Source organism: Oncorhynchus gorbuscha, unplaced genomic scaffold (assembly GCF_021184085.1).
Source record: "Oncorhynchus gorbuscha isolate QuinsamMale2020 ecotype Even-year unplaced genomic scaffold, OgorEven_v1.0 Un_scaffold_34:::fragment_6:::debris, whole genome shotgun sequence".
In the NCBI taxonomy this organism is placed as follows: domain Eukaryota; kingdom Metazoa; phylum Chordata; class Actinopteri; order Salmoniformes; family Salmonidae; genus Oncorhynchus; species Oncorhynchus gorbuscha.
In genome coordinates, this window is record NW_025745197.1 from 61,233 (window position 1) to 86,448 (window position 25,216).

General features: G+C 42.2%; 1 protein-coding gene across 1 annotated transcript; it reads left to right on the top strand.

Annotated features, from left to right (window-relative positions):
- Positions 1-862: 862 nt before the first annotated feature.
- On the top strand, positions 863-25,216 carry LOC124017845. Its single transcript, XM_046333079.1, has 5 exons — positions 863-1,182; positions 9,136-9,456; positions 11,068-11,173; positions 11,387-11,432; positions 24,597-25,216. Exons 1-5 carry the CDS (start codon positions 1,119-1,121, stop codon positions 24,693-24,695), a joined length of 636 nt encoding a protein of 211 aa, XP_046189035.1. The 5' UTR covers positions 863-1,118; the 3' UTR covers positions 24,696-25,216.

Here is a 25,216-nt window from a genome sequence, read left to right on the forward strand (position 1 = left end):
CTACTAAAGTAATAAAATGCATACCTTCCACCTTATTAGCCACGACTTACCGCTCTTTGTGCAGCTTCAAATGTCGAACAAAGTTGAAAGTTGTTGCTCCTCCATCTGTAATTTTCTTCCTGCATGTTTTGCAAGTTGCAATCCATTTGTTGTTGATACAGAGTCGTCTTTATATCCGAAAATAATAATTTTGGGTATCATCTTTCCAAGGGCTCCTTCTGAATTCACCCGCCGACGTTCCTCTGCACTGTCACTCACAACTTTTTCTCAACTGGCACAATTTTAATTGGCTGCTGTCCGATTCAAACTGTAATCCATTAAATGAAGAGTTGATGTGCTGCACACTTTTTTAATAGCATCCTTTTAAATATTTGGGATTGGGGAGGGTAACAAGTCAGGTCGAGTCATAAGGCTCAAGTCCAAGTCAAGTCATCGGTGTTAAAGTCAAAGTCGAGTTGCAAGTCATCATCTTTGTGACTCGAGTCTGACTCTAGTGCAAGTCATGTGACTCGAGTCTACACCTCTGCTGAATGGCCACGCAGCAATGTTCCAACATCTAGTGGAAAGCCTTCCCAAAAGATTGGAGGTTTTTATAACAGCAAAGGGGGGACCAACTCTCTTAATGCCCATGATTTTGGAATGAGATGTTCGACGAACAGGTGTCCACACACAGGGTATTTGCATATGTCATACACTAACAATGGAAAGAAATGGTCATTCCTGGGTCAACTCATGAGTTGATCATGTGGTACGAATTCGACCAGTTACATCACTTCTTAACAGACATTGATGGGGGATGGGGGATGGGGGATTAAATTCATTTGGATGTTTTGGATGTTTTGGATGTTAATTCCACTTTGAAATCAAACTCTGAGCACACAGTCAATCACTCAGTAATCACTGCCGAATGGGTATGTGTGATGTCTCTGAGCTCCATGGTTGTGAGGTTTTAAATATCTCTGTGCTTCTCTCTAAGACGACCACTTCCTCGTTTCTCCGTCGTCCTCAGCCTGAACAGTGGTATGGTTCCTGGTTAGCTAGCTGTGGCACTGATCACTAACTCTAAAGTTCCACTCCACTCTGTCCGTCTCTCTCTGTCAGTCACGTCCAGGGTCTTCATGGCGACTCTCCTGTCCTGGGATTTGGTTTCTGTGGTCATCACGCTGTTCCTTGTCTACACAGGTAAGCTACAGTACTATGTGTGTGTTTGTGAGTGTGTATGTGTGCTTGCTTGCATGTCTGCCTGCCTGCCAGCAATCCTGCCTATCTGCCTACTTTTTTAGGGGGTAGATCAGCTTTAATATTGCAGATAGATTGTAGCTTCCATCAATGTAATTGCCTGCATCATTTCCAATCCCCCATATATGTTTTTATTATATAATATACATATATAGATTTAAAAATATATATTCCTTTATTATTTTGCCTTAACGCTACCATCCCTCCCCTAATTGGAGTAAACTAATGGACAACAACAATTAGGCTTCTACTTCCAGTTTATACATACTATATTAATTTTATGTACACAGTATATTTTACAATAGTTATCTTTTGTTTGTTTTAGTCCTATCCTTCAGCTCCACTCAGCGCCTACCATCTATTGCTGAACACCATCCAGTTTTTATTTATATTTTCCATATATTTTTCAATTGTGCTGTGATGTTTCACAAAAGTTCTGAACCTTTCTATTCTCATTGATTCTACATATTGTAAGTTAAAGATAAACAATTTTGCTAAGAGTTTTACTATATTATTTATTGATTGACTAAAACTTTTAAAATCACCCAGCAGTGTAATTTGCAGATTTAGCTCCAGGTAAATGCTGTAATTCTTCAGCCACTCCTGAACCTGCGACCAAAAACAAGCTACATATTGACAGTACCAAAATCTTCTAATGACTAACTATTCACAGAAAAATCTGCAGAGCTGGGATGGTTGTATCCTCCATATACAGTACCAGTCAAAAGTTTGGACACACCTGCTCATTCAAAGGTTTTTATTTATTTGGACTATTTTTACATTGTTGGAAAATAGTGAAGACACCAAAACTATGAAATAACACAAATGGAATCATGTAGTAACCAAAAAAGTGTTAAACAAATCCAAATCCAAATATATTTTTGATTCTTGAAAGTAGCCACCCATTGCCTTGATGACAGCTTGCACACTCTTGGCATTCTCTCAACCAGCTTCACCTGGAAACCTTTTCCAACAGTCTTGAAGGAGTTCCCACATATACTGAGAACTTGTTGGCTGCTTTTCCTTCATTCTGCGGTCTAACTCATCCCAAACCATCTCAATTGGGTTGAGGTCGAGTGATTGTGGAGGCCAGGTCATCTGATGCAGCATTCCATCACACTCCTTCTTGGTCAAATAATAATATAATATATGCCATTTAGCAGACGCTTTTATCCAAAGCGACTTACAGTCATGTGTGCATACATTCTACGTATGGGTGGTGCAGGGGATCGAACCCACTAGCCTGGCGTTACAAGCGCCATGCTCTACCAACTGAGCTACAGAAGGACCGGAGGCTGTCCTGTTGAAAAACAAATGTTGCTGTGGTAGCCATGCTGGTTATGTGTGCCTTGACATCTAAATAAATCACTGACAGTGTCACCAGCAAAGCACCCCAACACCATCACACCTCCTCCTCCATGCTTCATTGTGGGAACCTCACATGCGGAGATCAACCGTTCACCTACTCTGTGTCTCACAAAGACACGGCGGTTAGAACCAAAAACCTCAAATTTGGACTACTCAGACCAAAGGACAGATTTCTACCGGTCGAATGTCCGTTGATCGTGTTTCTTGGTCTCTTCTTATTATCGGTGTCCTTTAGTAGTGGTTTCTTTGCAGTAATTCGACCATGAACGCCTGATTCACTCAGTCTCCTCTAAACAGTTGATTTTGAGATGTGTCTGTTACTTGAACTCTGTGAACCATTTATTTGGGCTGCAATTTCTGAGGCTGGTAACTCTAATGAGCTTATTGTCAGGACTTGGCCAGGGTTGTTCCGGTTTTTGGTCACTAGATGCCCCCATTGTGCTTTTTGACCTTTTGTTTTCCCTTGATCCCCATTATTATTTGCACCTGTGCCTCGTTTCCCCTGATTGTATTTAAACCCTTAGTTTTCCTCAGTTATTTGCTCTGTGTTTGTATGTTAGCACCCAGCCCTAGTATTCTGTGTACTCTTGTTGATCCCGGTGGACTCTCTTGTGGAATTCTGTTTTTTGTTCTTGTTGATTTATTTTTGAGTATCTTTTGAGGCTTTTTATGCTATACCTACCACCTTGTGGATTTACCTTTTTGTCTTGGAGGATTACCTTTGTTCTTGTGGAATTCCTTTTGAGGTTGTGGAGTTACATGTATTCCTGAAGGACTTCACTTTTTTACTTCATTAAATACACTGTCTCAAGTACTGCTGTGTCTGCCTCATCTGCTGGGTTCTGCTGACTATTCGTGGCTCAGTTGGTTAAGTGACTGTTTCTCACTCTGGAGACCCGTGGTTCGTAACCGGGTCCTGACACTTATCCTCTGCAGCAGAGGTAAATCTGGCTCTTCCTTTCCTGTGGCGGTCCTCATGAGAGCCAGTTTCATCATAGTGCTTGATGGTTTTAGCGACTGCACTTGAAGAAGCGTTCAAAGTTGTTGAAATTTTACACATTGACTGACCTTCAAGTATTGATGGACTGCCGTTTCTCTTCGCTTATTTGAGCTGTTCTTTCCCTAATACTTGGTCTTTTACCAAATAGGGTTATCATCTGGATTACCACCCCCACCTTGTCACAACACAACTGTGATAATATATTTTGATTTGTTTAACATCTTTTTGGTTACATATGATTCCATGTGTGTTATTTCATAGTTTTGATGTCTTCACTATTATTCTACAATGTAGAAAATAGTCCAAATAAAGGAAAAGCCTTGAATGAGTAGGTGTGTCTGGACTTTTGACTGGTATGTATATAACATCGCATTATATTGAAAAACAAAGTTTTGAATCCAGTGTTGTTTCGTGTATCAGATCATAAACCATGTGCCATGGAATCGGTACATCGAAAATATCTTTTCAACTATTTTGTTTTTATCTGGTGGATTAAACTGAAATTGCAACCAACTTTTTATGGCTTGTTTTAAAAATAACAATATTTTAGAGATCATTTCATTTTCAAATAACCGAAAGTGAGAGGTTGTAATCTGAATAAAGGGAAAAAGGCCATTCTTGAACATGGGGTGAGACATTGTTATTAATCTGCTAGAGATCCAGTTCGGATTTAAGTATAACTTTTGTATGACTGAAGCCTTTCTGCCCTCCGAATTTATATTAATTATATAAATAGGCCCATTTTGTTATGCAGGTGAATGAGGACCCAAAAGCAACTTGGCGAAAACAGAGTCTTTAATCCAGTAAAGTAATTCTACAAACATAAGACATAATTCCGCTCGTAATGACGAGAACAGACTGGAGACTCGATCTTGAACAGCAGGTTGCCTCGGGAAGGCACTTGAACTTAGCAGACTCAGACACCTGCTCACCACGCAGCATCTGAGGGAAACACGACACGACAGGGCGATACACAAACACAGCACGGTGAACAATAGACAAGGATCCGACAGGGCAGGAACGGAAAACAAGGGAAGAAATAGGGACTCTAATCAGGGGAAAAGATAAGGAACAGGTGTGGGAAGACTAAATGATTGATTAGGGGAATAGGAACAGCTGGGAGCAGGAACGGAACGATAGAGAGAAGAGAGAGAGGAAGGGAGAGAGAAAAAGGGGAACGAACCTAAAAAGACCAGCAGGGGGAAAACGAACAGAAGGGAAAGCATAATGACAAGACAATATATGACAAAACATGACAGTACCCCCCCACTCACCGAGCGCCTCCTGGCGCTCTCGAGGAGGAACACTGGCGGCAACGGAGGAAATCATAGATCAAAAACGGTCCAGCACGTCCCGAGAAAGAACCCAACTCCTCTCCTCAGGACCGTAACGAAAAACGATAAAAAGGGAAACTAGGGTACTACTCTAAAAAAAAAAAAAAAAAAAATGAGACACGGGTAGAGAACTGAAAGCTTTAGAGCAAACAGGACCAAACAGGCCAGGAGAGTAACAACTAGGGACAGACTGAGACACAGCAAGGGCAGGAACAAGAACAGGAGAGATGCGATGGCAGGGAACAGACTGAGACCCAGCAAGACCAGGAGCAGAAGCAGAAAAAAAAATTACCAGACTTCTTCTGCGCGCAGTCTGAACACGCAGCCACGAAACGGCGCGTGTCACGCTCCTGAGTAGGCCACCAAAACCGCTGGCGAATAGAAGCAAGCGTACCCCGAACGCCGGGATGGCCAGCTAACTTGGCAGAGTGAGCCCACTGAAGAACAGCCAGACGAGTAGAAACAGGAACGAAAAGAAGGTTACTAGGACAAGCGCGCGCGCGACGCAGTGTGCGTGAGTGCTTGCTTAACCTGTCTCTCAATTCCCCAGACAGTCAACCCGACAACACGCCCAACAGGAAGGATCCCTCGGGATCGGTAGAAGCCACAGAAGAACTAAAGAGACGGGATAAAGCATGAGGCTTGGTGTTCTTAGTACCCGGGCAATAAGAAATAACGAACTCGAAACGAGCGAAAAACAACGCCCAACGAGCATGACGCGCATTCAGTCGTTTGGCATAACGGATGTACTCAAAATTCTTTTGGTCAGTCCAAACGACAAAAGGAACGGTCGCCCCCTCCAACCACTGTCGCCATTTGCCTAGGGCTAAACGGATGGCGAGCAGTTCGCGGTTAGCCACATCATAGTTACGTTCCGACGGTGACAGGCGATGAGAAAAATACGCACAAGGGTGGACCCCATCGTCAGTATCGGAGCGCTGGGACAGAATGGCTCCCACGCCCACCCCGACGCGTCAACCTCAACAATAAACGGTTTAGTGACGTCAGGTGCAACAAGGATAGGAGCGGATGCAAAACGCTTCTTGAAGAGAACAGGACAACAATCATACGACCGGTGAGGAGGAAGGGAGTTGGTTCTGGACCGACTGAAGACCGTGCGCAGACCATGATACTCCTCCGGCACTCCTGTCAAATCACCAGGTTCCTCCTGAGAAGAGGGGACAGAACAAACAGGAGAAATAGCAGACATTAAACACTTCACATGACAAGAAACGTTCCAGGAAAGGATAGAATTACTAGACCAATCAAAAGAAGGATTATGACACACTAGCCAGGGATGACCCAAAACAACAGGTGTAAAAGGTGAACAAAAAATCAAAAAAAATGGTCTCACTATGGTTACCAGATACAGTGAGGGTTAAAGGTAGTGTTTCATATAATATACTGGGGAGAGAACTACCATCCAAGGCAAACATGACCGTGGGCTCCCTAACTGTCTGAGAGGAATGTCATGTTCCCGCGCCCAGGCTTCGTCCATAAAACAGCCCTCTGCCCCAGAGTCTATTAATGCACTGCAGGAAGCTGCCGATCCGGTCCAGCGTAGATGGACCGGTAAGGTAGTACATGTACTTGACGGAGAGGACCGTCTAGTAGCGCTTATCAGTCGCCCTCCGCTTACTGATGAGCTCTGGCCTTTAACTGGACATGAAATGACAAAATGACCAGCGGAACCGCAATAGAGACAGAGGCGGTTGGTGATTCTCCGTTCCCTCTCCTTAGTCGAGATGCGAATACCCCCAGCTGCATGGGCTCAACACCTGAGTCAGTGGGGAAAGACGGTAGTGTCGGAGAGAGGGGAGACACAGTTAACGCGAGCTCTCTTCTATGAGCTCGGTGACGAAGATCTACCCGTCGTTCAATGCAAATAGCGAGTTCAATCAAAGAATCCACGCTGGATGGAACCTCCCGAGAGAGAATCTCATCCTTAACCTTAGCGTGGAGTCCCTCCAGAAAACGAGCGAGCAACGCCTGCTCGTTCCAGTTACTGGAGGCAGCAAGAGTGCGAAACTCTATAGAGTAATCCGTTATGGATCGATTACCTTGACATAGGGAAGACAGGGACCAGGAAGCTTCTTTCCCAAAAACTGAGCGATCAAAAACCCTTATCATCTCCTCCTTAAAGTTCAGATAATTGTTAGTACACTCAGCGCTTGCCTCCCAGATAGCTGTGCCCCACTGCCGAGCCCGACCAGTAAGGAGTGATATGACGTAGGCAATCCGAGCTCTCTCTCTTGAGTATGTGTTGGGTTGGAGAGAGAACACTATATCACACTGGGTGAGAAAGGAGCGGCACTCAGTGGGCTGCCCAGAATAACATGGTGGGTTATTAACCCTAGGTTCCGGAGGCTCGGAAGAACCGGAAGTAGCTGGTGACACGAGACGAAGACTCTGATACTGTCCTGAGAGGTCGGAGACCTGAGCGGCCAGGGTCTCAACGGCATGTCGAGCAGCAGACAATTCCTGCTCGTGTCTGCCGAGCATCGCTCCCTGGAACTCGAGAGTAGAGTAGAGAGAATCCATAGTCGCTGGGTCCATTCTTGGTCGGATCCTTCTGTTATGCAGGTGAATGAGGACCCAAAAGCAACTTGGCGAAAACAGAGTCTTTAATCCAGTAAAGTAATTCTACAAACATAAGACATAATTCCGCTCGTAATGACGAGAACAGACTGGAGACTCGATCTTGAACAGCAGGTTGCCTCGGGAAGGCACTTGAACTTAGCAGACTCAGACACCTGCTCACCACGCAGCATCTGAGGGAAACACGACACGACAGGGCGATACACAAACACAGCACGGTGAACAATAGACAAGGATCCGACAGGGCAGGAACGGAAAACAAGGGAAGAAATAGGGACTCTAATCAGGGGAAAAGATAAGGAACAGGTGTGGGAAGACTAAATGATTGATTAGGGGAATAGGAACAGCTGGGAGCAGGAACGGAACGATAGAGAGAAGAGAGAGAGGAAGGGAGAGAGAAAAAGGGGAACGAACCTAAAAAGACCAGCAGGGGGAAAACGAACAGAAGGGAAAGCATAATGACAAGACAATATATGACAAAACATGACACATTTAATTTTATCTGGCTTGCCGTTTCAAATCAAATGTAATATGTTTTGCTCATATAATTAAAAAACCAGGTGCTAGGTGTAGACAAGCCATAAGGAAATAGGAAAACTGAGATATGAATAAATAGTTAATAAATCATTAATTTATTTTGATTTTTCAACAGACAGATATTTTCCTTTCCACCGTAACAAGATCTCGTCTTTTATTGCCAACTTTCTATTAAAATGTATTGTAGTGAGAATTTCTTTCATTCGATATATGAATTCCGAGTATATCCACTTCACCATCAGACCATTTTATTGGCAAACTACACGGTAATGTAAAAGTCATATTTTTAATGATCCAATATGTAATATAATACACTTATCATAATTGGATTGTAATCCAGAAAGGTTAGAAAAAGTATCTAGATCATCTATGAGGCTGTGGAAGAATCCAAAGTGTGGATTTAAAATAAAACATGAATAATCAGCAAACAATGACACCTTCAATTATAAGCCCTGGATTTCTAGGCCTTTGATATTATTGTTAGAGCTAATTTAACAGCTAACATTTCGATAGTCATAATAAATAGATATACCAATAGTGGACAACCTTGTTTAACTCCTCTTGATGGATTAATACTTTCTGAGAAGTAGCCATTATTTACTATTTTACACCTGGAGTTACTATACATAACTTTAACCCATTTTATAAGAGCTTCTCCAAAATTGAAATATTCCATGCGTTATAATGCCAGTCGTACTTTATCAAAAGCCTTTTCAAAGTCAGCTATGAATGAATACCAAACCGGGTTTCCCAGGTTTTTATATTCTCTTCAATGAACTGTCCATGTAAAAAACCTGTCTGATTAGGATGAATAATATCCAACAATACCTTTTTAATTCTATGTGCTACGCACTTTGCTAGAATGTATGCATGAAAACACTGTAGTGTAAGGGAGCTCCACTTTTTTAAATGGACTGGATGTTTATATTTACCACTTGGGTCCTGTTTCACTAATAATGAATTCAGACCTTCTTATTTAATATCTGATCACCCTGTTGTCTATCTGCCTACCTGCCTGTCTGTCTGTAAACTTTGGCTTTGTTCTTTTCTCTCCCATAGAGTCCGCGACAAACATTAAAACAAATAAATCAGCTTCTTTGGGAGAAGATGTTTATTTGGTGTGCAATGAATCCATGACGAACACAACTAATCAAGTCATCTGGAGAAAGGACACTGTTCTTATTCTCTCTCATTCCAAGGGGAAAATAACTCACAGAAACTTCACCTCAGGCAGGATGAGTGCTGACTCTCTTACTCCTACAGAGCTTATTATATCTATTGTAGAGCTAACTGACACCGGGACCTACAACTGTACTGTCACAGATCGAAGGGGTGTTAAGACAACGGAGTGGAATTTGACTATCACAGATAACCTCATAGGTAATGATTGTGATTGTCTGTTGATACTGTAACATATGGAGAAGAAACCATATTCTGTAACACTAGATATAAAGTAAAGTAGAATTTTGACATGAACAAAACTCCACAGGAATTGTGACATGAACAAAACTGCCCAGGAAAATAGTCAGTGTTCATATCCTGGTGTTAGCAGTTTTGGTGTTGATATGGTTTTGGTGTTACTTTCTGTTACTCTGAATGGACTGAACGCCGGATGGTGTTGCTTTTTATGCTGGTGTAAAAAAATATCACGGTGTCAAATTGGCCAGTATTACCTAATGTAGATTTTTCTGTGTAATATTTGTCGTTTTGATTCAGGTGTTAAATGTACTCTGTAAGTCTTAAATTAACACGCATTGGTGTAAAAAAAAAACAGTGTTGGTATTAATAACCAGTGTTAAACCAGCATGCTCTATTGCAGTTCAATTTTCTTGAATCATTTGTTTCACTATCTATGTTTTTGCATGTATATCGATTGATTAATTCATCTTGTACTTATATAAATAACATAAATTTTTCTAGAATAATCCAATCTGTTAAATGGATTTATTGCTCCCTTTACTGAAATGGTTGTTCCAGTATAGATGCTGAAGGTAGTCTCATATCTTAATCTTTTAAACCGAGCAGAGTCATTCTGAATGCAGGTTGCGGTGAATACAATTCCACTGGTTGGCTATTTTTTATTTAACCTTTATTTAACTTGGCAAGTCAGTTAAGATCTCATTCTTATGTACAATGACAGCCTATGACAGCTATTCCCACTCTGGCTGGATTCCAATAGGAATTACACATCACTTTGCAAACCAGCATAATGTGACTTGCATGCCTTTGTATTAGGTTAAAACTAGGCCCTCATAATGTCTCATGAAGTACCTGTGTTATTGTGTTAAACAATTAGATTGTAATGATAACATTCACTTAGGATCTCACTTACTGAAGGCCACAGGACTGAAAATGGATGAATGCAACCGCCATGTCTTGTCACTAACAAATACAGTCATGGGTGGTAACTCTACATTTCACATTGAAAGGCACTCTGGGAAATATGCAAATAAGGCTTTACACTAAGCAGTGTGTTAATTTAACACTGAAAAGTGTGGACCCTTATAGACACAGGACCAGTGTTAATTTAACACTGGATAATTTGCTGTGAAGGTATCAGCTGGGAAGGTAACACCATAACAGTGTACCTTTAAACACTGACCTTGTATACATCTATTTCTAAAGTGTTGAATACAAGGTAGTAGGGAACACCATAACAGTGTACCTTCAACAAAGAGTTAGTGTAAAATGATATGTTGCAAAGTATCGGTGTATAAAAGAGCAACACTTTGAAAAGTGTGAATTCAACACTTTCTGGTGGTTCTTATATAAACACTTTTGAAGTGTTATATTGAACAGCCACAGTGTTCAATTTACCAATCAAATGTTGTTGTGTGGACATTATTGTGATAATTATTGCAAACAATTCATATTGAATGTTATTCCCCCAATTTAATATGTTGTTGTAAAGCAAAGGAATATGACACTCATTTCGGATCTTTGAGACTTTTCTGATAATCCCATTTTTTTTGACTGTTTGACTTAACACAGATAATGCTGAACATGGCCTACAGATGTTGTTGGTCTTCACAATTCCGTCTGCTATTGGAGGAGTGGCTCTGTGCATTGGTATCTGCTGTATGGTCTGGCTGTGTAGGTGAGTAACTCAAAGAGCTCCATCTGATCATTGGTCTATTATAGCACGTTTGGCATTTATTAAAAGGTCATTTCCGATTGAGCGGACATATGCAGCATTTACTGTGATAGTGGGCTCCACTAATGCTGAAAGAGTGCCTTTTAAAGGTGCAACGCCCAAAATGCACGATTGGATTGAATCCCAGCCCTAATACATGTTACCTTGTTTCTGCAGGAAAATAAAAAAGGAACAGACAAATCATTGTGAAAGGCGAGGAGAGGTCAGTAGCTGAAAGCACTTGATCATTTTTCTAAACGGAATGGCTGCTCAACCTGTGTTCATTCTGCCCCCAGGACACCATTTCACGTTTTCTAAAACTCATGTTTTTCACGTTTTCCTTACACACTAAAATCTTTACACATCCTACTAATGTTTATGTTGTTTTTAAAAAGTAAAGTACGTAAGGAGTTTTAGAAAATGGGAAATGTCATCCTGGGGGCTGGACGAACAAAAGTTTGCACATCCTCTGCCTTTTTCTAAGGCCAGGGATGATGTCTTCTCTTAATCAGTTGAAATGTTCATTATTATTCAACATGTCCTTACCTGGGATGGGAACTCACAACCTCTTGGTTCATGGAATTCCAATCTTCCTGGTAGGCCACCATGTCTGTGTCGATAACTGATTTCACTTGTAGTCCTACACTTTGGACATCAAAGTAAATCTCAGCTTTGTTAAAAAATACACTTTAGAAAAACGATTATATTTATCATAGTGATTCAGGAGTAACATTAAAACAGAGTAATATGGCCCACCAACATTAGACAACTATACAGAAAACTTTAATATTGCTGAAATAAGTTAAAGAAATCAATGATGAGAGAATAGTCAGAATAACTGATAACTAAGGTCTCCATTCAATCTGTTATTGCTGAAACGTTACAGATTCTGCGATAGAAATCGAAAAGTAATATCCGATTGAGCCGACATATGCAGCATTTACCGTGAATGGAGTCTCCAGGAACGCAGAAACACTGCCTTTAAAAGCTGAAATGCCTATGACCTTGATCGGATTAAATTCTTGCCTAAAATAGCAGTGCAGATGGCACTCTTTTGCTAATTGCAGAGATGTATTACAGGTAATGAATGTGTAGAATAATGCTACAGTCTTTGTGGTGCAGCAGAAAGATCAGTGTACTTCACATTCAGAGGTTATGAGTTCAAATCAAAGGTGGAGTCATATTTTAGCTGAACAGCAATAACTCATGAAATTACACATGAAAACATCTCATCACATGTGAAATGTCACTTGACGTGTTCAAACAACTAATGTTTCCACATGATTTCACATGTGGAATGTCACGTGAAGTGTTCCAAAAACATGTTTTCACATTATTTCGCATGAAATGTCAAATATGAACTGTTCCAGAAACACATTTTCACATGTGAAATTTCACGTTAACGTTCACGATAACATGAAACTACACAGTTGGCCATTGTTGTTAATTTTGAGATATTTTTTTCATTTTACAGTAAATTTCTACAGAAATAGGATACTGCATTAGTATTTTAGCTGTACATTACACATGGAAACACGTTTTCACGTGAAATGTTGCGTTAAGTGTTCATAAAACAAATGTTTTCACATGATTTCACATGTGAAATGTCATGTGAATTTTTCCAGAAACACGTTTTCACATGAGAAGTGTTACAATAATTTGATTTCTCACTTGTGAAATCATATGATTTAATATGTAATATTTAATATTTAACATGAAACTACACAGTTAGTCATTGATGTTAATTTAGTGATTTTCTGTCATTTTACAGTACATTTACGGTAATAGGATACTGTATTAGTTTTGCTATATATTTACTGTCAATTGCAATGCACTTGAGTTGGCTACTTTTTGGCCTGCAAATTAACTTGGCATGCCTCACTTGCATTTGCATTTAAACGTATATGATACTTTAGATGCGCATATTATGTTATAGTAGGTTACCAGCTACTGAGTTGAAGTGAAAATAGTGGAAATAACATTTTATGTATTTATACACCTGAACTGCATTTTGTCAGTAAATATAGAAAAACTAATTATATTCAGGAAGTACACAGAAATTCTCATTCTAATTCCAATTCATTTCAATACCTGAATGTTAGGAGTTTGAATTTGGGCTTACTTTCTGAGTTGAATGAAACATAAATGGAATTGACCTCAACATTGGTTAGCACACTTGGGACGCAACCACACCTGGGATTTGAATCACAACCTTTGAGATATAAGCAACTAGAATTTCCAGCTTCTCCGCCACACATTTCTGCACTTTGCTAAAAGTTGCCCGAAATCAAGTCAATAATTATGTGATTATCTGACCAAACCAAACTGAAAAGTAGAGGTACTCAGGGACACTTGACATTAAGGCATAGATTCAATCAGGTGTAACTGCATTAGAGCGGTCAAATCGGTGAGCAGCTGCTCGTGTGGTCATTGTCATGAAGCCACACCCATCCTTTCACGCTTTAGAAGGTCAGGGGGCTGGAACATAATAATACATTATTTGTAGACTGCAAATTCACTGCATGAATCGCAAACAGATATAATATTTTTCAAAAACACAATAACTTTAAACCGCATACATGTGTATACAACCACATACACGGCCTCAGAAAGTATTCACAACCCCTTCACTTTTTCCACATGTTGTTGTGTTACAAAGTATCAAATCAAATTTTATTTGTCACATACACATGGTTAGCAGATGTTAATGGGAGTGTAGCGAAATGCTTGTGCTTCTAGTTCCAACCATGCAGTAATATCTAACAATTAATATAACTTAGCAATTTCACAACAACTACCTTATATACACACACAGGTGTAAAGGAATGAATAAGAATATGTACATAACAATATATGAATAGGTGATGGCAGAACGGCATAGGCAAGATGCAGTAGATGGTATAGAGTACAGTATATACATATGAGATGAGTAATGTAGGGTATGTAAACATTATATAAAGTAGCATTGTTTAAAGTGGCCAGAGATACATTTATTACATCAATTTTTCATTATTAAAGTGGCTAGAGATGAGTCAGTATGTTGGCAGCAGCCACTCAATGTTGGTGATGGGTGTTTAACAGTCTGATGGCCTTGAGATAGAAGCTGTATTTCAGTATTTCGGTTCCTGCTTTGATGCACCTGTACTGACCTAGCCTTCTGGATGATAGCGGGGTGAACAGGCAATGGCTCGGGTGGTTGTTGTCTTTGATGATCTTTTTGACCTTCCTGTGACATCGGGTGGTGTAGGTGTCTTGGAGGGCAGGTAGTTTGCCCCCAGTGATGCATTGTGCAGACCTCACTACCCTCTGGAGAGCCTTACGGTTGTGGAGCAGTCTCCGTACTAGGTGGCCCAACAGGATGCTCTCGATTGTGCATCTGTAAAAGTTTGTGAGTGTTTTTGGTGACAAGACAAATTTCTTCAGCCTCCTGAGGTTGAAGAGGCGCTGCTGCACCTTCTTCACTATGCTGTCTGTGTGGGTGGACCATTTCAGTTTGTCCGTAATGTGTACGCTGAGGAACTTAAAACTTCCCACCTTCTCCACTACTGTCCCATCGGTGTGGATAGGCGGCTGCTCCCTCTGCTGTTTCCTGAAGTCAACGATAATCTCCTTTGTTTTGTTGACATTGAGTGTGAGGTTATTTTCCTGACACCACACTCCAAGGGTCCTCACCTCCTCCCTGTAGGCCATCTCGCCGTTGTTGGTAATCAAGCCTACCACTGTAGTGTCTTCTGCAAACTTGATGATTGAGTTGAAGGCATGCATGGCCATGCAGTCATGGGTGAACAGGGAGTACTGGGGCCCCAGTGTTGTGTATCAGCAGGGTGGAGATGTTGTTACCTACCCTCACCCCCTGGGGGCGGCCCGTCAGGAAGTCCGGGATCCAGTTGCACAGGGCGGGATCGAGACAGAGGGTCTCGAGCTTAATTACGAGTTTGGAGGGTAGTATTGTGTTAAATGCTGAGCTGTAGTCGATGAACAGCATTCTTACATAGGTATTCCTCTTGCCAGATGGGTTAGGGCAGTGTGCAATGTGCAGTGTGCAGTGTGCAGTGTGCAGTGTGCAGTGTGCAGTGTGCAGTGTGCAGTGTGCAGTGTGCAGTGTGCAGTGTGCAGTGTGATTGCGATTGCGATTGCGTCATCTGTGGACCTATTGGGTCGGTAAGCAAATTGGAGTGGGTCTAGGGTGTCAGGTAGGGTGGAGGTGATATGGTCCTTGACTAGTCTCTCAAAGCACTTCATGATGACGGAAGTGAGTGCTACAGGGCGATAGTCATTTAGCTCAGTTACCTTCGCTTTCCTAGGAACAGGAACAATGATGGCCCTCTTGAAGCATGTGGGAACAGCAGACTGGGATAAGGATTGATTGAATATGTCCGTAAACATACCAGCCATCTGGTCTGCGCATGCTCTGAGGACGCGGCCGGGGATGCCGTCTGGGCCGGCAGCCTTGCGAGGGTTAAAACGTTTAAATGTTTTACTCACATTGACTGCAGTGAAGGAGAGGCCGCAGGTTTTGGTAGCGGGCCGTGTCAGTGGCACTGTGTTGTCCTCAAAGCGTGCAAAGAAGTTGTTTAGTTTGTCTGGGAGCAAGACATCGTGGTCCGCGACGGGGCTGGTTTTCCTTTTGTAGCCCGTTATTGACTGTAGACCCTGCCACATACCTCTCGTGTCTGAGCCGTTGAATTGCGACTCTACTTTGTCGCTATACTTTACGCTTAGCTTGATTGATTGCCTTGCGGAGGGAATAGCTACACTGTTTGTATTCAGTCATGTTTCCAGTCACCTTACCCTGATTAAAAGCAGTGGTTCACGCTTTCAGTTTTGCTCGAATACTGCCATCAATCCACGGTTTCTGGTTGGGGAATGTTTAAATAGACGCTGTGGGTACAACATCACCAATGCACTTGCTAATAAACTTGCTCACCGAATCAGTGTATTCATCCATAATATTGTCCGACGCTATGCGGACCATATCCCAGTCCATGTGATCGAAGTGATCTTGAAGCGTGGATTCTGATTGGTCGGGCCAGTGTTGAACAGACCTGAGCACAGGGAAGGGGGGGGCGGGGGGGGGCTTTACAGTATATGTGTCGTGGAAGTTAGAAAAACAATAGTCCAGGGTTTTGCCAGTCCGGGTCGCGCATTCGATATGCTGATAACATTTTGGGAGCCTTGTTTTCATATTAGTCTTGTTAAAATCCCCAGCTACAATAAATGCAGCCTCACTATGTAAACTGATGTCTCTCTGGAATCCAACCCTTGCTCCGATTTAGTCTACCTTGTTGTCAAGAGACTGGACATTGGCGAGTAGTATGCTCGGGAGCGATGCGCGATGCGCCCGTCTATGGAGCCTGACCAGAAGACCGCTCCGTCTGCCCCTTCTGCGGCGCCATTGTTTTTGGTCGCAGGCTGGGATCCGATCTATTGTTCTGGATGGTGGACCAAACAGAGGATCTGATTCGGGAAAGTCATATTCCTGGTCGTAGTTTTGGTGAGTTGACGTTACTCTTATATCCAATAGTTCCTCCCGACTGTATGTAATAAAAACCTAATATTTCCTGGGGTAACAATGTAATAAATAAATCATAAAAAAAACAAAATACTGTATAGTTTCCTAGGAACGCGAAGCGAGGCGTCCATCTCTGTCGGCGCCGGAAGTTTGTATGTAATTGTATTTTTCTCAAAAATCTGCACAAAATACTCAAATGAGGTGGAAGAAAAAATCTAACATTTGAAAATAAAAAGGTTTTATATACAGTACCAGTCAAATATTTGGACACACCTAGTCATTACAGGGTTTTTCTTTATTTGTACTATTTTCTACATTGTAGAATAACAGTGAAGACATCAAAAATATGTAATAACACATATGCAATCATGTAGTAACCAAAAAGGGTTAAAAAATCATTTATTTTATATTTGAGATTCTTCAAAGTAGCCACCCTTTTCCAGCTTTGCACACTTCTGGCATTCTCTCAACCAGCTTCATGAGGTAGTCACATGGAAGGCATTTCAATTAACAGGTGTACCTTGTTAAAAGTTCATTTGTGGAATTTATTTCCTTCTTAAAGCGTTTGAGCCAGTCAGTTGTGTAGTGACGGGGTAGGGGTGGTATACAGAAGATAGCCCTATTTGGTAAAAGACCAAGTCCATATTATGGCAAGAACAGCTCAAATAAGAAAAGATAAACTACAGTCTATCATTACTTGAAGACATGAAGGTCAGTCAATCTGAAACATTTCAAGAACTTTGAACGTTTCTTCAAGTACAGTCGCAAATACCATCAAGCTCTATGATGAAACAGGCTCTCACGAGGACCGCCACAGGAAAGGAAGACACAAAGTTAACTCTGCTGTAGAGGATAATTAGAGTTACCAGCCTCAGAAATTGCAGCTGATATAAATACTAACAGACACATCTCAACAACAACTGTTCAGAGGAGACTGTGTGAATCAGGCCTTCATGGTCGAATTGCTGCAAAGAAACCACTACTGAAGGACACCAATAAGAAGAATAGACCTGCTTGGATCAAGAAACACAAGCAATGGACATTAGACCGGTGGAAATCTGTCCTTTGGTCTGATGAGTCCATATTTGACCATTTTGGTTCCAACCGGTGTGTCTGTGAGACACAGTGTAGGTGAACAGATGATCTCTCCTTGATGACTGTTTGAAAAGCATTCACGGGGAAACTGGTTAAGAGAATGCCAAGAGTGTGAAAAGCTGTCATCAAGGCAAAGGGTGGCTACTTTGAAGAATCTAAAATATCAAATATATTAGGATTTGTTTAACACTTTTTTGATTAATGCATGATGCCTTGTGTTATTTCATAGTTTTGAAGTCTTCACTATTATTCTACAATGTAGAAAATAGTAAAACAATGAATCAAATGGAATTAGTTGGTGCGTCCAAACTTGACTGTTACTGTATGTATAATTTATCATTCCAAAAATAGATGTAGCAACTACAGATTGCACCTTTAAGTCTATCAAAAGTGTGCAAGTTTGAGAATGTGTCCATTAGGCTCACGCTCCAGATCCCAATCACGTGAATTGTAATCACCTGTTTACACACCTGTATGTCATTATCACACACTATTTAGTTCAGTTCTTTGCACCCCATCACTGTGAGCTATTGTTTGTTTTGTGACGCATGTCTTTCAGAGTGCTGGGTGTCCCGTGATGTAGTCCTCCAGTGTATGATAGTTTTTGCTTGCCTCACTAACGATGCTAGCCTTTACCCTGCCTGTACTGTTGCCCTTTTGGACCCCCTGTGTATGATCTTCTGCCTGCCCCTGGATCAAGCTACCTTCCTCCTCCTGTGGTCCTTTGTAATAAACATGCTGCGCCCTGCGCTTGAAACCTCACCTGACAAGAAGAACGAATCGATGCGCTCTGCGACCTCCTTTGCCAGTCCATTCATGCTTCACCCATATCAGGTGCCACAGCCTCCTCTCGTTCATCTCCCCATATCCAGCCTAATATGTCAAGGATTTATCATGCAGTGTAACCTGTACATAGACCATCACCCCGCTGACAAAGACAGGGTGGACTTCATCATCTCCCTACTCACAGGCAAAGCTCTGGATTGGGTCACAGCCCTATGGGCCGCTCAAAGTTATGATCTGTCCTCTGAATCACGTTTCCATGCCCTCTTCAAGGAGGTGTTCGACCATTCAGTTCCAGGTCGTCACACTGGGGACCTGTAATGTGAGCTGCGACAGGGCCGTCGCTCCACCACTGAGTATACCGTTGAGGGTCCGTACCATGGCTGCCGGCAGCGGATAGAGTGAACTAGCTCTCCTTACAGTCTAGAGGAGGGGTCTTATTCGGGAGTTACAGACCGAGCTGGCATGCAGAGGTTTAGCTTCTTTGGGAAAGGGGGTGGTATTTTGACGTCCAGATGAAAAGCGTGCCCAAATTAAACTGCCTGGTACTCAGGCCCAGAAGCTAGGATATGCATATATTGGTAGATTTGGATAGAAAACAGTAAGGCTTCTAGAATCGTTAAAATAATGTCTGTGAATATAACAGAACTGAAATGGCAGGCGAAACCCAGAGGACAAACCATCCCCCCCAAAACAATGAATCCTACCACTGATTTCAATGGCTGGCACTTTTATAATAGGGCGAAACCGTGCCCAATTGCAGTTCCTAGGGCTTCCACTAGATGTCAACAGCCTTTAGAAAGAGTTTCAGTCTGGTTTTTGGAAAAATGAGCCAGAAATTGTTGTTTTTCTGGGTGGCTCCCATTTTGGCTGTAGTGTTTCCAAGCACGTGAATGAGAGTGCGTTATTTGATATTTTTCTCCAGTAAAGACAATAACGATTCTCTGTCTTAAATTTGATTGTTTATTTGCATATTAGGGTACCTAAGATTTGATTCTAAACATTGATTGACTTGTTTGGATAAGTTTATTGGTGATGTTTGGGATTCATTTTGTATGCATTTTGAAGGAGGGAAACTGAAGCGTGCCAGCTAAACTGAGTTTTTATGGATATAAAGAAGGAATTTATTGAACAACAGGACCATTTATAATGTAACTGGGACATTTTGGAATGCCAACAGAAGATCTTTAAAGCTAAGGCATATATTATATCTCTATTTCTGACATTCGTTTTGATACTCCCTGGTTAAAAAATTTGTTATGCATTTGTGTGCTGGGTGCTGTCCTCAGATAATCGCATGGTTTACTTTCACCGTAAAGCCTTTTTGAAATCTGACATGGCGGCAAGATTAACAACAAGTTAAGCTTTATTTTGATGTATTGCACTTGTGATTTCATGAAAGTTTAATATTTACATTTACATTTACATTTAAGTAATTTAGCAGACGCTCTTATCCAGAGCGACTTACAAATTGGTGCATTCACCTTATGACATCCAGTGGAACAGTCACTTTACAATAGTGCATCTAAATCTTAAGGGGGGGGGGAAGAGGGAATACTTATCCTATCCTAGGTATTCCTTAAAGAGGTGGGGTTTCAGGTGTCTCCGGAAGGTGGTGATTGACTCCGCTGTCCTGGCGTCGTGAGGGAGTTTGTTCCACCATTGGGGGGCCAGAGCAGCGAACAGTTTTGACTGGGCTGAGCGGGAGCTGTACTTCCTCAGTGGTAGGGAGGCGAGCAGGCCAGAGGTTGATGAACGCAGTGCCCTTGTTTGGGTGTAGGGCCTGATCAGAGCCTGGAGGTACTGAGGTGCCGTTCCCCTCACAGCTCCGTAGGCAAGCACCATGGTCTTGTAGCGGATGCGAGCTTCAACTGGAAGCCAGTGGAGAGAACGGAGGAGCGGGGTGACGTATTTAATAGTAATTTAATTTGAATTTGGCGCTCTGCAATTTCGCTAGTGTCCCACTGATCTGCAATAAGTTAACATACTTAAACCAATACATCCAGATGTCCATATCCATTGGCAACCTGCTAGTGGACCGCAGACCTTTACAGTTGTCCATGGCCTGCGAGTTTTCCAAACCCTTCTCTCGTCCACCAAGGTCTAATAGCCCCGAACCCATGCAACTTGGGCACACCCCTCTAACGCCTGCCGAGAGACACTGGAGGTTACGTGAACCTGTGCCTCTATAGTGGAGAGAGTAACCACCGACTCAATAGCTGTCTGATTCACCCCCCCCCCCCCCCCCACGAAGCGATGACCACAACCCCTCCACTTCCGCCCGGGTGAGCAACTCTACGTTTTTGAACATTACCAAAAGGCAGTTTGGGATCTCGGATCTTCTTTCTGCTAATGGGGTCACTCAGTTTATCGAGGGACTTGGGAGCTGCAGGAAATTTCATTGACGAACAATTGGCACAACAGTTATGAGTCAAGCTAATTCCTGTTAATCCTCCCTTTAGGACTAATGCGCCGGACGGACAACCTCTCAGAACTGGTCTTGTGACTCGCATGACTGAAAGTTTCACCCTTCAGATTTGCGTCCTTCACTCTGATGTCAATCAGTTAAAACAGGTCAACATTAACAAGGCCGCAGGGCCAGACGATTACCAGGACGTGTACTCCGAGCATGCACTGACCAACTGGCAAATGTTTTCACTGACATTTTCAAACTGTCCCTGACTGAGTCTGTAATACCAACATACACACGCACGCACGCTCTTCTCTTCAGGAAACACAAACGACTCATTGTCGGAATCCTGGGGTGCTTCAAGAATTCTGGGAAGTTTAGACCTTTTTTTCCCCACTTTGAATAGTTTTTCTACGACCACCAAAGCAGACCACCAAAGACCCTGTGCCCATGAAAACTAAGGTAACCTACCAAAATGACTGCAGACCCGTAGCACTCATGTCTGTAGCCATGAAGTGCTTTGAAAGACTGGTAATGGCTCACATCAACACCATTATCCCAGAAATCCTAGAACCACTCCAATTTGCATACCACCCAAAAGATCCACAGATGATGCAATCTTTATTGCACTCCACACTGCCCTTTCCCACCTGGACAAAAGGAACACGTATGTGAGAATGCTATTCATTGACTCCAGCTCAACACCATAGTGCCCTCATAGCTCATCGCTAAGGACCCTGAGACTAGACACCTCCCTTTTCAACTGGATCCTGGACCTTCTGATAAGGTGATAAGGGTAGGTAACAACACATCTGCCAAGCTGATCCTCAACACAGGGGCCCCTCAGGGGTGTGTGCTCAGTCCCCTCCCGGACTCCCTGTTCACCCATGACTGCATGGCCAGGCACCACTCCAACACCATCACCATTTGCAGACGACACAACATTGGTAGGCCTGATCACCGACAACGATGAGACAGAGTATAGGGAGAAGGTCAGAGACATGGCCGTGTTGTGCCGGGGCAACAACCTCTCCCTCAACGTGATCAAGACAAAGGAGATGATCTTGGACTACATGAAAAGGAGGATAGAGCACGCCCCCATTCTCATCGACGGGGCTGTAGTGGAGAAGGTTGAGAGCTTCAAGTTCCTTGGCATCCACATCACCAACAAACTATCATGATCCAAACACACCAAGACAGTTGTGAGGAGGGCAGGGCAAAACATATTCCCCTCAGGAGACTGAAAAGATTTGGCATGGGTCCTCAGATCCTCAAAAGATTCTACAGTTGCACTGTTTGCATCACTGCCTGGTATGGAGACTGCTCGGCCTACAATCGCAAGGCACTACAGAGGGTAGTGCGTACGGCCCAGTATATCACCAGGGCCAAGATTCCTGCCATCCAGGACCTCTATACCAGGCAGTGTCAGAGGAAGGCCCTAAAAATTATCAAAGACTCCAGACACCCTAGTCATAGACTGTTCTCTCTGCTACCGAACGGCAAGCGGTACCAGAGCACCAAGTCTAGGTCCAAAAGGCTTCTGAACAGCTTCTAACCCCAAGCCATAAGACTCCTGAACAGTTCATCAAATGGCCCAGACTATTTCCATTGCCCCTTTCCCCCACCCCTCTTTTACGCTGCTGCTACTCTCTGTTTATTATCCATGCATAGTCACTTTACCTCTACCGGTGCCCGGTTAGTCGAGGTACCGGTACCCCCTGTATATAGCCTCGCTACTTTTATTTTACTGCTGCTTTTTTTATTTAACTGCATTTTTGGTTAAGGGCTTGTAAGTAAGTATTTCAGTGTATGTTCTACCTGCACCTATTGTATTTGGCGCACGTGACATACAATTTTATTTGTCCGTTAGAATCTAGCCCTAAGTGTGCATAAATGCTGTCGGGATTTGAACTTGCAACCTTTTGGCCTGGAGTGGATTAATGTTTCAGCAGTTTCTTCAGATGGTTACTTTTATAGCAGCCACATAACAACAGCAGTCTTTGGATTTTATATGGCGGTTGGCAACCAACTTTAAGGTGCATTAACACCACCAACTGGACTTGAGTATGGACCTCAGTTCATCTTTCAATCACCCACATAAATACCAATGAGGAGATGGGAGAGGCGGGACTTGCAGTGCATCTAGCGTCTCAAATAAAACCACGTTCTATTTTAGTGCCTGGCTACGCAAACGCTTGCGATCATCGTGGGTGCAATGACTGAATAACATGTATGTGTAAAGGTATTTTGCAACGCTCGCGCACCCGGTGCTCGAGCACGTGACGGAAGCTGTGTGGTCAGTATGTTAGTAAACTCACTTCAATCATGCAGTAGTGTACAGTCAAAAAGCAGTTTAGCAGTTACACTGGCAGGTCCCGGTGGCAATAAATTAATTCAACCAAAAGCTTACATTGACTTGGAAGAGTTCCAGTGTTGGATAGCCATAACCAGCTAGCTAACATAGCATCCCTCTCTGTTTGAGCTGGGGTGTTTGATAAGGCTAAGCTAGCAAGCTGCATTCGCTAGCTAAGTAAGTGAAAGTGAAAAAATACATCAAAACATAGCTAGCTCGCTCTCTCTCACTTTTGCTCTTGCTTCTCCTTCATTTTTTAAGAAATGTATTTGTTTAATAACTGTTCAACTATTGTCTTTCTATCCCGTTGAGTCAACTACTCACCACATGTTATGCACTGCAGTGTTCGCTAGTACTAGATTCATTCTCTAATCCTTTGACAACATGTGGACAACATGTCAGTTCATACTGCAAGAGCTCTGATAGGTTGGAGGACGTCCTCCGAAAGTTGTCAAAATGACTGTGCAGTATGAGAACCATGAGCCTCCTAGGTTTTTGTATTCAAGTCAATGTAACCAGAGGTAGATGGAAACTAGCGTTCCTCCGGCTACACCATGATATTCTTCTTGGTATTGACCAATAATTTAAGTCCCAATTGTCATCACAGTTCAAGATTTTACAGTAATTTCAATCAGAATACAGTAGCATACTGTTAATTTAAAGGAATAACACCTTCATGTTTTTGTATATATTTACTTTATTTTTACTGCAACATTAGGAAAAGCGCAGAAATGTATTGTTGCCAATAAATATATACTCTATCACCATTATGACCACAGACCTGGTGGCACAACTGGAACTTGAGGTAGTTAGCAACCAAGAACTTGTTGGTTCAAATCCTAGTTCAGTCCCAAGTAAACATTATACAGCAGCATACTGTCCTTCAGTATTAACACCTTCGTTTAGCTGTAAAAAATAGTGTCTAACTCATGGGATCATATGTTGAAATGTTGCCTCCCATTTTGTCATGTTGTTTATTTCACATGAGATCATGTACTAAGATGTTGTCATGTGTAGTTTTGTTATCACATGTTGTTTATTTCACATGAGATCATGTACTAAGATGTTGTCATGTGTAGTTTTGTTATCACATGTTGTTTATTTCACATGAAATGTCTTACATCTTTTAACTCCCTCCTTTCATCCCCCCTTTTCACCTCTCATCTAACTCTTATCTTCTCTCCTTCTTCCCTTCATTCCTCTCTTCTGCTCACCTCTCTTTTCTCCCCTATAGGAGAGCAATGCCCCATCTCAAGGTCACACTGCCCGAAGAGCACAACGCCAGCGGAGTCAGTACTTCGAAAGATTCAACTCAGTCTACGGACATTACTGAACACATCAGAAGTTGAATCAATAACAAATCACTCCCCACCTGTTTTGGTAAAAATCGGAGTGATGGGACTGGAGAAATGTAACCACTCTCAAATTCCTGGACAGAGCTATAGATGCAAGAACTGATTATATAACAATTATAGATTTCGCCATGTTTTGAGGCACCATGTTTGTTTACATTTAGTTTGTTTGCAAACATTGGAGTAAAACATGCTTATATATCGGGCTCTGACAGGGTAAAACAGCTGAACTAAGTTCATGAAGCATTTATAAGTTATACTCTTCAAGAATCAATGGGTACATATCACAAATTTATAAATTGACAAAGCTACTTCAGATTTTCCTTATTAAGTGAATTCACCTATACCTCATAAAGAACTTACTTCATGTAAATAAATTAGGAATGTGTGTAAACCTACTCTCTCCTCTGGTTATGGAGTTACACTCAAATGTACAGTAAGTGTCACATGAAAGTGGACCAAGGTGCAGCGTGGTGAGCATTCATTTTCCTTTTTATTTAAA